The 17,596-nt window shown below is 42.6% G+C and overlaps 1 protein-coding gene across 1 annotated transcript in view; it reads right to left on the bottom strand.

Moving 5' to 3' along the window:
• Positions 1–14,427, bottom strand: part of FAM227A (family with sequence similarity 227 member A) — a 77,558-nt gene extending 63,131 nt beyond the window's left edge. Inside the window, 5 exon segments of the mRNA XM_057742647.1 lie at positions 3,228–3,374; positions 4,807–4,883; positions 5,505–5,577; positions 12,089–12,171; positions 14,237–14,427. Coding sequence (XP_057598630.1) covers positions 3,228–3,374; positions 4,807–4,883; positions 5,505–5,577; positions 12,089–12,171; positions 14,237–14,378 — 522 coding nt within the window. The 5' untranslated portion in view covers positions 14,379–14,427.
• Between the last annotated feature and the right edge of the window lie 3,169 nt (positions 14,428–17,596).

Raw genomic sequence — 17,596 nt, 5'->3', positions numbered from 1 at the left:
CTCTTGCACTGCTGGTGGGAATGTAAATTGATACAGCCACTATGGAAAACAGTATGGAGGTTCCTTGCAAAACTAAAAATAGAACTACCATATGACCCAGCAAGCCCCAGAGAACTACTGGGCATATACCCAGAGAACACCATAATTCAAAAAGACACATGCACTCCAATATTCACTGCAGCACTATTTACAATAGCCAGGATATGGAAGCAACCTAAATGTCCATCAACAGATGAATGGATAAAAAAGATGTGGCACATATATACAATGGAATATTAGCTGTAAAAAGCAATGAAACTGGGACATTTGTAGAGACATGGATGGACCTAGAGACTGTCACACAGAGTGAAGTGAGTCAGAAAGAGAAAAACAAATATCGTATATTAACACATATGCGGAATATAGAAAAATGGTACAGATCAACCGGTTTGCAAGGCAAAAATAGAGACACAGATGTAGAGAACAAACATATGGACACCAAGTGGGGAAAGTGGGGAGGGTTGGGGGGGAATGAACTGGGAGACTGGGATTGCCATACATACATCACTAATAAGAAAAAAATACCAAATTGTACACTCTAAATATATGTAGTTTATTATCTGTTAACTATCTCAATAAAAGTTTAAAAAAAAAAAAGACTATGTATGTATATGACTAAATCACTTTGTTGTACACCTGAAACATTGTTAAACAACTATACTTCATTTTTTTAAAAGAATAAAAAAACCTGGAAAAAAAAAAAGGTTAGGATTCCTGCCTCAGCTTACATAGCCTGGAAGGCTCGAAAGCAGGCAGCCTGGCCACAGAGACACAGCAAGGCTGCCTCTCCTCTTACCATTAGGAGAAGCAGAGATCTCTCTCTCTTGCCCCCATCCTGAACACAAAGGGAAAGACTCCTTGGTCCTCCCTTCAAGCCTACAGAATCTGAGGGCACAGGGCATCGATAAGCAACCCACCCTTGTCAGCAAGGAGCTCTCTGAGCCCCGCTCTTAGCTTTGTCTTTTCTGCCATTCCTCACGCTTCCTTAGAGAGGCAGTACAGTCAGAGAGCTGGAGAGCACAGACTCCGATACTGCACTGCCTGGATTCTAATCCAGCTCTTACGCTTATTAACTGCATGACCCTGAGCAATGTTATTGGACCTGTCTGTGCTCAGTGTCCTCATCTGGGAAATGGAGATGAAGACGACAGTCCCTAACTCCAGGCTTGCTGTGAGGGTTAAATGAATAAGTGATATACACAAAGGACATACATACTCACTTAGAACAGTGCCAGGCACTTAGGCAACACTTGCTAAGAGTGTGCTAGTTCTTTATGGTTTATTTATTCACACTCCTGATTCCTTTCAAAAAAGTTTCATTTCAGCTCTTCAGTAGACATTTACCAGGTACCTAGGTGCTCGGGATGTTGATGGAGAGTCCCTGCCCTGAACGTGTTCACAGGTAAACAGACATTTGTAATACGTGTGACAAGTGTGACAGAAGGAATCCCAGGAGGAGGCAAGTAAAAATTTGGGATGGCCTCAAGCAGGATGGCTCTAGGTGCATGGGCTTCCGTAGCTGTGGCACACGGGTTCAGCAGTTGTGGCTCGCAGGCTCTAGAGCTCAGGCTCAGTAGTTGTGGCACACAGGCTTAGTTGTTTACATAACACTGTATTGCAGTTTTATATACTGATGGTTTTCATTTAACAACGCAGCATAGCATGTTAAAACACACTCTATAAGTTTCATTACAGTGACTTCATTATACACTTCATTATAGTGACTAAGTAGTCCATATATATAAACCAAAAATGACTGTAGTATTCTTCTATTATTGATCATTAAACTCTTCTAATAATGTTAATAAAAACTGTCATTTTTGAGAAATTATGACTTACTAAGCACTGTGCTAAGTGTGCTTATGTACATTCTCTTAATTTTACAATAATACTTCAAGGTAGAGACTATTGTTATCCCTATTTTACAGGAGAAGAAACCTGTGCCCAGAGAGCTACTTAACCACCAAGAAGTACTGCCTTCCAGTTCCTTGCTATCACAAAAACCATGTGGTGAATATCTTTTTACATTGTCCTCGAGAGAATGTGGTGCTCTGAGTGCCTGCCGCTCCTCCACCTCTCTGCTAAAGAAAGCAGGGGACCAGGTACCCGATCTCAGGGTGACCACCGCCTGCCCTGGGGGCCAGCACCTGGTGAGAGGCAGCTATCCTCTTATTGACTTCGGTCCACGCTGGAGCCTGGCACTGGAAATCCAGCAAACACCACTGTCATATGGGCAGTGACTGGCCTAAACAGATCGTTGCTCTTAGGAAATCTGAGCGCAACATGGAATGGGGGTAGAAACCCAGCCAGAGAGAGGGCAACAGGGAAATACCATGAAGAGGGGGAGAAGGCAGAGAAGGGAGAGGGAGAGAGGGACGAGGAGGTGGGGGTGGGGGCGGGGGCGGAAAGAGGGAGAAAAAGAGAGATGGGGGTGTGGTTTGAAGCAGCAGTGAGAAGTACAGATAGAAGAGACTGAAAGATGGGGGTGTGACGTGTGAGGAGCTGAGGTGACGAAGGTCATAGCCGCTTTCGGGACCCTGGAGTTGTGCAACCATGAAGAGCAATGAGGCATAGCTGTAAGGCTGCTGAGACCATTTTCTGCGCCTCCTCCCCTCTCCACCCCTCCTCACAACTAGCCCCAGCTCCTGAGTGGCCTGGCGTTGTCTCACATGCACACAAGTTCTTCTGGGCCTTAGAATGCTCCCTTTCTTCCTTCCTGCCTAAGGAACCCAGTGTGAACTGCTCTCCAAGCGGGTGACTCACCCTAAGGGGTACCATGGGGTATGGGAAGCAAATATTCTAACTAATGTCTAATTAAGAAAAAAAAAGAAATTAAGTTTACCAATATGCAACGTAGTGACTGACAGAACACATATATCATTTATATATATATCATTTATAAGGAAACATATATCATGAGGGTGTGAACTCAAAATGTTATGCTAATAGGATACATGATCAGAACAGTCGGGAGGCCAGAGTTCTGGGAGAAAGGATGCAGGTTTTGGAGGGAATGTGGGCCTGGGGTCTAACCTCAGCTCAGTCACTTGCAAACTGTGTGGCCCCCAGCAACTTAATTGCCCTGACTCCCGGTTTTCTGGGATATAAAGCTGGGACAGCTGTGTCTGCCGCGCAGGTTGGTATGAGGCTGGCTGGGTGTCATGGGGGCTGTCGCTCTCTTTCCTCACCTTCCCACTAAAGGGGTTCCTCTCAGCCTGGATCACGTTGCCCACCATGTCACAGAAGTCCACCCCATTTGGAAGCTTGTTTGGCTTAGAGTCATCAAATTGTGGATACTGGTACAGCTCTGCCAGCAGATTTTTATCTGCTGTCTTCTGAAGAAAAAGCAGACTGTGAAAATGGGGTCCATCGTTTTGGCAGTTTAAAACAACACAATATCTTCTCCTTTTTATCATGGAGACAACATCACAACCTTACAGACAGAGTGCATTACAGAGTGCCTTCTGCGATCCAGCACCCCTACCAAACACCTACTTACAGTATTTCTACTTTCCCTTTCAGGCTTTGAGCACATGTATACAGATATGTATGTTACTTCAATCATTTTAGAATACATATATGCACACACACACTCTTATGTCCTGCTTTATCCACCTAACTTTAGATTTTTCACATTGCTACACTATCTTCACATTTATCATTTAAAATAATACATCTTGTTAAGAAGATGTGCTATAATTTAATGTACTCTGATCACTTCAAACTAACATTATTTATTAGTAACTTGGAGCATATGGTTCACGCCTTTTGGGGTTATATATTTAGTATGAATTTCTTCCTCACAATGGCACTAGTAGATCAAAGGATATGACTATCCCTATGGTTCTTAACATATATCATTAAATGAATTTTTAGGATAAAAATAAGAGTATAAAAAATATAAAAATACAGAAAAAATAGAAAGAGGAAAACAATCACCACCACCCAAAGGCACCTACTGGAAATATTCTGAGGGACTGAGTTCCTCTCTAACTGGGCTGTGGCCTTGAAAATGGAAGAACTCAATGATTAACTGCGTCAGTTGTCAGCTCTCCCATTTACTAGCTGTGCTGCCTTGGACAGGACATTTAAATCTGCTCAGCCACCATCACGGGAGTATGACATTTCAATGCAGACCATCAACCATTGGGCTTTATGCTGTGTGGGAATTTCCTAGGCTAAAAAGTATAAAAGGATAAAATTTCTCTAGCATTTAAAGGTTTGAATGCACAGGAGCTGGGTAATTTAAAGAGCAAGCTTAGGAAGATCTTAACTGGGGTGGCTGTGAAGCAGGGCCAAATTGCTGCTGGAGAGGCAGCAGAGAGAGCCTGGCCTCAGGTGCGAGGATCTGAGCGGGAAGCCGCGCTCTGCCACCAACAAGCTGCGTGGCTCTGGACAGGTCCTCTGACTGCTCCTGACTGTCAGCTTCCTGGGGTGTCTGCAGTGATGGACAAAGCCAGCACTGCCGTGGGAATGGGCCCCGTGGAGCTGTGCAGCACAGTGGCTGTGTGAACGGAATCTGAACTGTTTCTAAGGGCAAACATCTTCTAAGTTCTAAAAATACACAAACAACCTCCAGAACACTCCCCATTCTACTTTTTTGAGGCATTATGATAAATTCTAGCATTATTAAAATACTTTAAGATTCTCTAAAAAGGGAACTCTGCCATTTCTGCATAATCAGCGTTCAGGTGCCAAGTATCCCCTCCCTGGGAATAAAATCTAGTCCATGCCCAGCAGAAACACACCCAGCAATAGAGCCCTTACCCTTTTGCTAATGAAAGATTTGACATTCCTGGATTCCGAGCCTTTGCAAATACACGGAGGTTTTCTTTCGCTCTTTTCTGCAGAAGAATGGAAGAAGAGAAATAGGAGGTGAGTAACCACGGGTCTGTCCACTGTGGCGTGGTAATCATACCTGTGATTTTTCATTCAACCTGAGCAGCCAGGTGACACGCACACTATTAATCTCCCTAGATCCCACCTGGGCTGCTGACTTGCTGAGATTCTCCTCCTTATTTGATTAGACTGCTTGAGCCAGAGAAGCAGCCAGGAGGTGTAGATAAAACATGGGCTTTGAAGTCAAGCTGGGGTGAATCCAGGACCTGCTGCGGACAAGCTGTGTAGCTTTCATCAGGTTGTCCCCTTACCCCCAAGCCTGTTCTCTCATCTATAAAACACATTCAATGGCACCTGCCTCACAGGTAGGGGGCATTAGGAAGCTTTAACAAGGGGATACATGTGACAGCACCTGATGCAGTATGTCCTACAGCAAGTTGTCTCGAAATGGTATTGTTCCTCCCTCCTTCCTTACTCAATGCCAAGAAGTCAGATCAAAGGCTCTGTCAGAAGAGGCCATAAATATCCTCATCTGAAATTCCGGATTCCTACTCAACTACACTTTAGACACTAAAAAAACCAAACCCCACAAAAACACCATCAAGGTTATAAGAAAGGAGTTTTGCCTCTGTCTCCCAAGCCGCCGCGACTTCTCTCTCTTTTTAAAGCCTTCTTCTCCAACTCATATTTCTCAATTTCCTTCAAAAACCAAAAAAGAAATGGGGTTTTAGTGGTTAGTGCGAATCTTAGAGGAGAGCAGGGGTCAGGGACTAGGCCATTTCTCCTGCTGGTGTGCAAAAGGCCTGGAGCAAAGTCTGTGGCAGGGCCTTGCTGTCTCCCCACTAGGTGGTAGGGCCTTGGTGGCTGTCTGTGTCACTGACCTCATCCCCCTGAGTGTCACCACCAATTATGTCCCCACCCCCACCCTCTCTCAAGCTGCCCCTCCTCCTGGCTATACTCCTGAGGAGTACAGAATTTTTTTTTTTAAGTGTTAAATGTATATTTTATTATGCATTCACTCTTTTTTTTTGTTTACCATTACTGACTTTGTTTATTTATTTTTATTTAATTTTATTTATTTATTTATTATTTTTGGGGGGGTACACCAAGTTCAATCATCTGTTTTTATACACATATCCCCATATTCCCTCCCTTCCTTGACTCTCCCCCCACCGAGTCCCCCCCATCCTCCCAGCCCCAGTCCTCTAAGGCATCTTCCATCCTCGAGTTGGACTCCCTTTGTTATACAACTTCCCACTGACTATTTTACAGTTGGTAGTATATATATGTCTGTGCTACTCTCTCGCTTCGTCTCAGCTTCCCCTTCACCCCCCACCCCCTCCCAAACCTCGAGTTCTCCAGTCCATTCTCTGCATCTGCGTCCTTATTCTCGTCACTGAGTTCATCAGTACAATTTTTAGATTCCGTATATGTGAGTTAGCATACAATATTTGTCTTTCTCTTTCTGACTTACTTCACTCTGTATGACAGACTGTAGTTCTATCCACCTCATTACATATAGTTCCATCTCATCCCTTTTTATAGCTGAGTAATATTCCATTGTATATATATGCCACATCTTCTTTATCCATTCATTTGTTGATGGGCATTTCGGTTGCTTCCATGTCCTGGCTATTGTAAATAGTGCTGCAATAAACATTATGGTACAAGTTTCTTTTGGGATTATGGTTTTCTTTGGGTATATGTCCAGTAGTGGGATTACTGGATCATATGGTAGTTCTATTTGTAGATTTTTAAGGAACAGGAGTACAGATTTGAAACAGGGTTTCACTCATGGCTCCACAGGTTACAAGTTATTGTTTAACCTCTGTCAAGGGGGATAACAATACCTACCTCCTAGTGCCCGTTCAGCCAAGACCCTTTGTTCATTGCATAGCTTTCTGGAGATATTCCATACCTATTCAGAAGAGACCACACACGGCACACAGGCCTGTGCCTGGCCCTTTTCACTTTTAGTTTTAAAAAGCTCCCAGGAGAGTCTGATGATCAGTTAGGTTTAGGTATCATTGCTCTAGATAGCTGGGAATACGAGGCTGAAATACAGCTGAGAAGCTAGAATTTGCAAACATATCATTCATTCCACAAATATTTCCTGAGCACCTACTAAAAGCCAGGTGCCAGGCCGGTGTCGAGGAGAAGATGCAGCTGTGAGCAGTGAAGCCCGTCTCTGCCCTCCAAGGGCTCAGAGACTAGTGGAGGGAAGCCAGTGACTGTGAGCTGAGGTGATCAGTGCTGCTATGGGGAGGGACAGACGGGATGCCAGGAGTGTGCCCTGAAGGGGCATCTACACTGGTCTTGGGGTGGAGAGTGCAGGGAAAGCCTTTCCAGAGGCAGCAGCCTACAGGCAGAGGAAGGAACGCACCTACTGCTGGAGTGAATGATGGAGCTGCGACAACAACGGTGGGTGAAACAAGCTCCCGAGGGAGGGAGACTGGAAAGAAGAGCTAGGCAAGTTCACAGCCAGAGACTGGGGGGCAAACCCACATTAAGGGCATGGGAGAAGGAACAGAAATAGGACATAGCTGTGGGGGAAGTAGGCAGGGTCATCTGGGTCTCAGAAGGAGACGGCTCACTCATTTGTTAGTACAGCTATTAAACACTTCTTATGCGCCAGGTACTGTGCGAGGTGCCATCTGGTTGGGCAGTGTGGAGCCTGGAGACACCAGTCTGGATACAAGTGCTGATGTGGAAGAAGCAGCCATGCAGTCAAGGCTGATGTATAAAGGGCAGGGCACACTGTGGCCAACAGAGGTTGGGCAGGGTAGCCCAGGGGTGGGCGCTGGTGGCAACAGGCAGTCAGCATCTGCCAGATCTGACCAGCTGCCTGCGAAGAGGAGCAGAAAGGACCCTTCCTCCAGGTCACGTGAGGACCCATGGTTGCTCCTGCCAGCCTCATCCTGGTTCTGACTGGCAATGAAGAACACCAAGGAGGGACTTCCCTGGAGGTCCAGTGGTTAAGGCTTCGCCTTTCAATGCAAGGGGTGCAGGTTTGATCCCTGGTCAAGGAGCTAAGACACCATATGCCTCGTAGCCAAAAACCAAAAACATAAAACAGAAACAATATTGTAACAAATTCAATAAAGACTTCAAAAATGGTCCACATCAAAAGAATCTTTAAAAAATGCTAGAGATCAAAAACACTGTAACATTCTATTCTCCATAGAAGATGGTATTACAAAATACTTAGCACGTGAAAAAGCAAAAAAAAAAAAAACACTGTAACAAAAAGGAAGGATGCCTTTGACGGGCTCATTAGTTAGCTAGACATGGCTGAGGAAAGAATCTTTGAATCTGAGGAAATGACAATAGAAACTTCCAAAACAGAAAAGCAAAGAGAAGAAAAGATTGAAAAGAAACAAAAAACCCCAAAACACATAGCAGAATACCCAACAACTATGGAACAAACACAAAAAGGTGCAACACATGCATAATGGCAACACCAGAAGGAGAAGAAGAAAGAGCGAAAAGAACAGGAGGAATATTTGCAGCAAAAATGACTGGAAGTCTTCCAAATTAATGTCAGACAACAAAACACAGAGCCAGGAAACTCAGATAGCACCAAGTAGGATACATACAAAAAACAAAAACAAAACCCAAAAACTATATCTCAGCATTTCATATTCAAACTTTAGAAAATCAAAGATAAAGAAAAATCTTGAAGGACTTCCCTTGTTGTGCAGTGGGTAAGACTCTATGCTTCTAATGCAAGGGGCCAGGTTCAGTCCCTGGTTGGGGAACTAGATCCCAAGTGCATGTCGCAAATAAGAGTTCACGTGCCACAACTAAGGACCCCACATGCCACAACTAAGACCTGGCACAAGTAAATAAATAAATAAATATTAAAAAAAAAACCTCAAAAAAGTCAGAAAAAGTTTCAAAGACAAAAATAGGAACAAAGAACAGACCAACAAATAGAAAACAGAACAAATATGGTAGATATCAACAATCACTTTAAACATCAAAGGTCTAAATATACCAATTGAAAGACAGAGATTGTCAGAGTAAATCCAACGACAAGACCCAAAATACGCTGTCTATAGAAACCCATTTTAAATGTAAATATATAGATTAGAAGTAAAAGGGATGAAGAAAGATATACCACACTAACACTAATTTTAAAAAGTATATTAATTTCACTTAGAGTAGACTTCAGATCAAGGAAAGTTATCAGGGATACAGAAGGGCATTATATAATGATAAAGGGGTTAATACACCAAGAAGACTTCAGAATCTTAATGTGTAAGTGCCTAACTAGAGAGCATAAAAATACGTGAGAGAAAAAACGAACTGCATGAGGCTTCCATGCTGGCGCAGTGGTTAAGAACTCGCCTGCCCATTTCTCCGAAGAAGACATACGGATGCCCAAGAGGCACATGAAAAGCTGCTCAACAGCACTAAGTATTAGAGAAATGCAAATCAAAACGACAATGAGGTATCACCTCACACCGGTTAGAATGGGCATCATCAGAAAATCTACAAACAGTAAATGCCGGAGAGGGTGTGGAGAAAAGGGAATGCTCTTGCACTGCTGGTGGGAATGTAAATTGATACAGCCACTATGGAAAACAGTATGGAGGTTCCTTGCAAAACTAAAAATAGAACTACCATATGACCCAGCAAGCCCCAGAGAACTACTGGGCATATACCCAGAGAACACCATAATTCAAAAAGACACATGCACTCCAATATTCACTGCAGCACTATTTACAATAGCCAGGACATGGAAGCAACCTAAATGTCCATCAACAGATGAATGGATAAAGAAGATGTGGTACATACATACAATGGAATATTACTCAGCTGTAAAAAGCAATGAAACTGGGACATTTGTAGAGACATGGATGGACCTGGAGACTGTCATACAGAGTGAAGTGAGTCAGAAAGAGAAAAACAAATATCGTATATTAACACATACATGTGGACTATAGAAAAATGGTACAAATCAACCAGTTTGCAAGGCAGAAATAGAGACACAGATGTAGAGAACAAACATATGGACACTAAGTGGGGAAAGTGGGGAGGGTTGGGGGGGGAATGAATTGGGAGATTAGGATACCAAATTGTACACTACATGCAGTTTATTGTAAAAAATTAAAAAAAAAAAAAAAAAGAACCCTCCTGCCAATGCGGGGGACATGGGTTTGATCCCTTGTCCAGGAAGATCCCACATGCTGCAGAGCAACCAAGCTCAAATGTCACAACTACTGAGCCTGAGTGCCACAACTATTGAAGCCTGCGTGCACCTAGAGCCCATGCTCTACAAGATAAACCACTGAGCTGAGAAGCCTGCATACCACAACAAAGAGTGGCCCCCACTCTCTACAACTAGAGAAAGCCTACACATAGCAACGAAGACCCAACACAGCCAATGAAAATAAATTTATATTTAAAAAAAAAAAAGGAACTACATGGATGATGAACCCATTGATGAATCTAGCATAATAGCTGGAGACTTTAATACTCCTCTGTTAGAAATGGACAGATCCTGCAGATAGAATATAAGTAAAAAAAAGAGCTGAACTCAACAGCATCATCAATCAACTGGATATGTGCCCTTTCCTATAACCAACAATGAACAAGTGGAATTTGAAATTAAAAACACAATACCATTTACATTAACACACAAAAAATGAAATACTTAGGTATAAATCTAAATAGACCAATGGAACAAAATAGAAAGCCCAGAAACAGACCCACATAAGTACAGTCAATTAATCTTTGACGAAAACGCAAAGGCAACACAATGGAGTAAAGACAGACTTTTCAACAAATGGTGCTCAAACAACTGAACATCCAAATGCAAAAAAAACTGAATCTAGACACATACCTTACATCTTCCACAAAAATTAAGTCAAAGTGGAGAACAGAACTAAATATAAAACTCTTAGAAGACATTCTAGATGAGGAAACCTAGATAACCTTGGGTTTGGCAATGACTTTTTAGATACAACATCAAAGGCATGATCCATGAAAGAAATAACTGACAAGCTGGATTTCATTAAAATTTAAAGCTTCTGCTCTGCAAAGGTCAATATCAAGAGAAAAAGAAGACCAGCCACAGACTGGAGAGAATATTTGCAAAGGATACATTTGATAAAGGACTGCTATCGAAAATATACAAAGAAATCTTAAAACCCAACAATAAGAAAACAAACAACTCAATTAAAAAATGGGGCAAAGACCTTAACAGATACCTCACCAAAGAAGATACACAGAAGACAAGTAAGCATATAAAAAGATGTTTAATATCACATGTTATTAGAGAACTGCAAATTAAAACAACCCTATATCACAATATACTGGTTAGAATGGCCAAAATCCCAAACAGACACCACTAAATGCTGATGAGGATGCAGAGCAACAGAAACTCTCACTCACTGCTGGTGGGAATGCTCTGGAGCCTGTGCACCACAACTAGACAGAACCCTGTGCACCGCAACAAAGAGCTCGCGCACTGCAACTAAGACGCACCGCAGCCAAATAAAAAAAATGAAACAAACAAAAACTTGCCAAAACTCAGAAGCAACCAACATGCCCCTCAGGAGGTTAACAGATAAACAAACTGTGGACATCCAAACAATGGAATATTATTCAGAGCTAAAAAGAAATGAGCTATCAAGCCATGAAAAGACATGGAGAAACCTTAAAGACATATTACTAAGGAAAAGAAACCAAACTGAAAAGGTTACATACTTTATGATTCCAACTCTATGACATTCTGGAAAAGGAGACAGCAAAAAGATCAGTGGGTGTCAAGGACTGCAGGGAGAGATGGATGACTAGTAGCACAGAGGATTTTTAGGGCAATGAAACTACTCTGTATACTACTGTAAAGGTGAATAGGTATCATCACACATTTGTCCAAACTCATAGAATGCACAGGACAAAGAGAGAAACCTAATGGAAACATGGGCTATGGGGGAATGTGATGTGTCAGTTTAGGTTCATCAATTATAATAAATGCACCACTCTGGTGATGGGGAGGTTGTGCATGTGTGGGGACAGGGGTATGTGGGAACTGTACTTTCAGCTCAATTTTGCTATGAACCTAGAACTTCTCTAAAAATAAAGTTTATGAATTTAAAAAATATATCTGAGACTCCTATTGTGTGAAGGTGTCTTCAAATAAATAGAGGGGCCCCTGGGGCCCTTGCTTCCTAGAAGTCTTGCCTCAGCACCCACAACTCACCAGGCTGTGCACCAGCGGGCTGGGACTCATATCTATATCAGCAATCATTTCGTTCACCTGCTGTATGGAGCCAATCAGGCATGCTGGGAGGTAAGTCTGTTCAGGAAACTTTCTGGGTGATGATTACACACAAATAGAACAGGATGGGGTGAGCCTGGCAAGAACAGCATCTCACTTTCTTTCTGTGCTGTCTTTTCACTTATTTTCTCTGTAAACTCACACTCCTTTTATCTTAAGTGAGTTGCTTTATAAATTACAAACAAAAATTAACCATAGTCTAGACACCTTGGAAAATATAAAAAGAATCACCCATTACACTACCACCCTAACAACTTGTTAGGATTTGGGGAGACTTCCTTCTAGCATTATTACATACCACTTTTTTACATAATTCTAATATCTGTGTACGCCTATCTTACTACTCTGACTTTTCTCCCACTCATTCTTATGGCCATTTTCCATAAGGCTAAATAATCTTCATAATATTTTTAAATTAATTTTTATTGGAGTATAGTTGCTCTTCCTAATGTTTTAAATGGCAGGATATGAATCCATTTAGGGAACGCATCTTAAGAGAATTAACTGTCTCCTGGCTACTGAATATTTAAGTTGTTTATAGCTTTTTTGCAACTACAAATAATGCTGTGATGCATGCAGTGACACAGAGAGCTGTTTCCATATTTTGGAGTATTCCTTTAAGAGAGATTTTCAGGTGAAGGAGGCCTGGTCCAAGGGCATCTCGACCTTGTTTATCACTGTTGAAATCTCTGCTCATTCAGTGGTCCCTCTTGTTACCCTCTCTACGACTGCATTTCTTTCTGTCTCAGCTTCAATTGGTCTAGGATATATCCTTTGTAAAAGCCCCATAATCCTATCACTCCTCACCACCTTCACATAAAGCAAGGTTCACTGTCACTTCCATTACCCTCAAGTGTTCTTACAAATCGGAGGATACCTGACAAATGAAGACGCCAAGGAGGGACATGACAAACCATAGGAAGTGAAATGGACTACTCAGGTTAAGGTAAGTGTGGGATTAAGAAGAAAGAGGGCACATTAGAAAAAGGCGCAGGAAAGTGAGACCCTGAAGTATATCCTGATGGGATCATTTGTGCTCATCTTGAGAAGGGTTTCTGAGAGGTGTGGAAAGTGAGGTGATGCACAGGGATACATGCAGTTTGGCTGGCAGGAGCATGACTCGAAGGTAAATGAGCTCTATATAAGATGGCAAGACAGGGTTATTCATAACCTGAGAGGGTCTTTATTTGCTGGATGAGTTCTATGGTCCCCCGAGATGGGATTCTGTGGGTCCCTGAGATACAAGGTTCAGGGTCAGAAGTGAGATCAGGATCAAAAGCAGAGTCAGAGAAGGAGGATGCTGGCAGAGTCTGGATGAAGCCATAGGGGCAAAGTTTGGGCCCAGTTAGAGGTGCTGGCAGGTGAGAAGAGCAGAGGTCAAAGGGAGAAAGAAAGAAAGAAAGAGAGAGAGAGAGAGGCAGGGAGGGAGGGAGGGAGGAGGGAGGGAGGAAGGAAGGAGAGAGAAAGAAAGAAAGAGAAGAAAGAAAGGAAGAAGGAAAGAAAGAGGAAGGAAGGAAGGAAGGAAGGGAGTTCCCTGGTGGTCCAGTGGGCACTTCCACTGCCGAGGGCGCGGGTTCAATTCCTGATCAGGGAACTAAGATCCCGCATGCCACTATGCAGACGGAAAAAATAAATAAATAAATAAAAATTTAAAAAGAGAAAAAAAAAGTTAGGTACACAGCTAACTAGTCTGAGGGCAGAAGGTTGGACTATAACTTAGTTTCTATCTATAAGTTTAATTCTTTGGAAGGCAGAAGGAAAAGAAGGAGACAATGGGGGGAAAAAGAGCATTTTTTTCTCTTCTTCCCCATTCTTTCAACAAATATTTCCAGTATGTCTTCCTTTGGGGCTCTTCCTGATTATCTTAATAAAACAAACTCAAGTCAAACAATCCTTCACAGCCTCAAATTCTGTTAGAGGATAGGCAGGGCTTAACTAATTGAAAAAAATTAACAAACATATAAGAAGTGAGCTAGTAAGTGTTGTGTGTTATAGACTTGAGCTCAGGTTACACCTCTGCGCGGGTGTGTTTGGTCTCCATTGCAGACAGCTGGCACCACAGAAGGATACAGGGTGGATTGTCCTCCAGATTCTTCCTCATGGCATCCATCATTTCATTCCGTGCAATGAGTGAGGCAGCCAGGTGCTCGTCCAGCGGCACCATTGGCAAGGCAGTGAAATTGATGACATCCATCTTCCTGAAATCAGCCATCCTCCAGTTTCTTGCAAACTGACAAAGCGTAAGCTTCCACTTTTAAGAGCCTCTCATTCCTCACTACACTCTTGTTTTCTGTTCCACCAGCCTCCTGGAAATCACAAACAGCAGAGAACCATCTTAGAAAGCGCAACCATGCTCATCCTGTAAGCAGGGCTGATAGCGAGGGATATGCTCCATGCAACACGGGGAACAAAAGGCTTTTGTCTGAGAAGCCCACTGTTTTTGTTTTTTTTTCTCTTTTTTTATTTTTATTGGGAGTATAGTTGATTTAAAATGTTGTGTTAGTTTCTGCTGTACAGCAAAGTGAATCAGTTATACATATACATATATCCATTCTTTTTTAGATTCTTTTCCCATATAGGTCATTACAGAGTTATTGAGTTCCCTGTGCTATACAGGCTTTATTAGTTATCTCTTTTATATATAGTAGCGTGTATGTGTCAATCCCAATCCCCTAATTTATCCCTCCCCTGCCCCTTGTCCCCTTGGTAACCATAAGTTTGTTTTCTACATCTGTGACTCTATTTCTGTTTTGTAAATAAGGTCATTTGTACCATTTCTTTAGATTCCACATATAAGCAACATCATATGGTATTTGTCTTTCTTCACCTGACTTACTTCACTCAGTATGACAATCTCTAGGTCCACCCATCTTGCTGCAGATGGCGTTATTTCGTTCTTTTTTATGACTGAGTAATGTTCCATTGTATATATGTACCACATGAGAAGCCCATATGTGTACGTTGCATATTTATACCACATTCTTCACAGAGAACTTGAAGGCATATATACTTTTGCTTTCTATCTGCTGATCCCCACCACCACCCCCTGATGAAAACTATTCTAATTTTAAAAATAAGGAGCCTAGGGACTTCCCTGGTGGTCCAGTGGTGAGGACTCGGCACTCTCCCTGCCAGGAGCCCGGGTTCGATCCCTGGTTAGGGAATTGAGATCCCCTAAGCCACAGGGCGTGGTCAAATACATAAATAAATATAAAAATAAGGAGACTAGATTGCTGAAAAGACTAGGGCTCCAGACCATCCGGCAAGCCAGTTTCCTAATTAGAAATGCAGTCTAATCTCTTTGCCTCTTTGAGCCTCTCCTGTAAAGTCACAGATTTGGATTAGGTCCCTGAGACTCTTCTCAGCTCTCAGATGTTGGGCTTCTGTGATACTGGGTCCATCGCTGCAGCATGAGGCTCCTAATCTACCTGAGGCTTTCTGCTTCCTTTCAGGAAACTGGCCCCATCACTACTTTTCCTCCTGGATTTGGAAGATTCTGGCTAGACTGCTCTCCTGGGTCCTTGCTTATTGGCTAGGAGGAGTTCATCACTACCATCTCCCTGTCCAGAGTCTGGTGGTATAGGCCTGGTTATAATGAAGTAAAAGACTCAGATCTGCCCTCAAGAAGCTCATATGATGCACAGAGAGAGAAAAGGTATAGTTTGATGGAAAAATTAATTGAGGTGCCCTTTCACCACAGTCTCCTTTCCTCTCCTTTGGTTCATGCCTTCTGCTCTGCTCTCTTCTCCCCAGCCATCCATCCGATATGCCTGCCCCACTGAACTTCTTCCTGGTCCCTGCCATGCTGTGTGCTTTGTGCCTCTATGCCTTTGTACACCCTCTATTCAGTCAACCCAGGTGATGTATCTTTTGGAAAATCTTGAATTACTCCCGGCCATTAGTACCACCCCCTCTCTCTGAAGCCCAGCATTCTTCTTTCAGCTCTCTATTACAGCACTTACAATACGGAACTAGAATTATTTGCTTCTACATCTTTCTCCATTAGGCAAATCACTCTCTAAGAATTAGGTTCACTCAATATTTGGTTCCATTTTTAACTCACCACACTTTTTTCTGGTCCAAAGAGGCTATCCATTTTGGGCTGTTCCAAGTCAGCTGGATTACAGGAAAGGCTGGCCTAGGCCCAGGTCAATACTATTTCCTGCCTCCTGCTCCTAGCCTTTAGCCATACAGGCAAGGGGGAGAGGGGAAGAGGAGGCAGGTGCATTATGGAGCATCTCACTTTTCTTCCCCGCCCCACCCCCAACCCCAGCATGGCTGGAAAACTACATGTTCTCTGAAAAGCCAGGCTTAGGGTCCTACTGTGCAGCACAGGGAACTATATTCAATATCCTATGATAAAACACAATGGAAAAGAATATTAAAAAAAAAAGAATGTATGTATAACTGAATCACTTTGCTGTACAGCAGACAACTACACCTCAATTAATAATTTTTTTCATAAAATAAAAAATAAAAACTATTTTAAGCCAGAAACTGTTTTCTCCAGTATCTCCAATAACCATTCAGTTGTTCATCACTTTTACTTCTGCAACAGCCCAATAAAAGATTCCTATATGAAACAAAGGGTCTGAGGCATCCTTTTCTCTATGAAGGTGAACATCTATGGGGTTCCCTGCCCAGCACACCCCAACCCTTAGATAAGAAATATCCCTTCCCCACCTCTAAACACACATTCTGGGCTCTTCCAGGACCCTGTCCCACCCCTCCAGCTGCAGCTGTTCAGGCTAGAACACCTGCCTTGCCCCAGGCTACTTCTAGGGTCCCACCTCCAGAGGTGGGTACCTGCCTCAAACCAGGATAAACCAGAGTCCTTCCTTATCTGTCTTTACTATACAGCTTTTCTGCACTACAAATGAAATACAATAAACTGCACATAGAGCAGACAGTCTGATAAGGTGTGACACACATACACATCTATGAAGCCATTATCAAAATAAAGATAATAAGTGTATATCTCACATCTCCAAACAGTTCCTCGCACCTTTTTGAATCCCACCTAAATGTCCATCAACAGAGGAATGGATAAAGAAGATGTGGTACATATATACAAAGGAATACTACTCAGCCATAAAAAAGAACAAAATAATGCCACTTGCAGGATGCAATCAGATCATACTAAGTGAAATAAGAAAGACAAATACCATATGATATCACCTACACGTGGAATCTAAAATAATGACACAAACGAAGCTATCTACAAAACAGAAACAGACTCATAGACAAGGAGAAAAGACTTGTAGTTGCCAAAGGGGAGGGGGTTGGGGGAGAGTGGAGGGTAGATTGCGATTAGCAGATGGATGAACAACAAGGTCCTCTCCCTCTGTCCTTCCATCCCTGCTCAGCCCCAGGCAACTGCTGTCCTTCTTTAGGTCAGATTCATTTGCATTTTCTAGAACTTTATATAAA

Source organism: Hippopotamus amphibius, chromosome 7 (genome assembly GCF_030028045.1).
Source record: "Hippopotamus amphibius kiboko isolate mHipAmp2 chromosome 7, mHipAmp2.hap2, whole genome shotgun sequence".
Lineage (NCBI taxonomy): Eukaryota > Metazoa > Chordata > Mammalia > Artiodactyla > Hippopotamidae > Hippopotamus > Hippopotamus amphibius.
The sequence above is the reverse complement of the archived record's forward strand: the minus strand, read 5'-3'. Positions and strand labels throughout refer to the sequence as shown.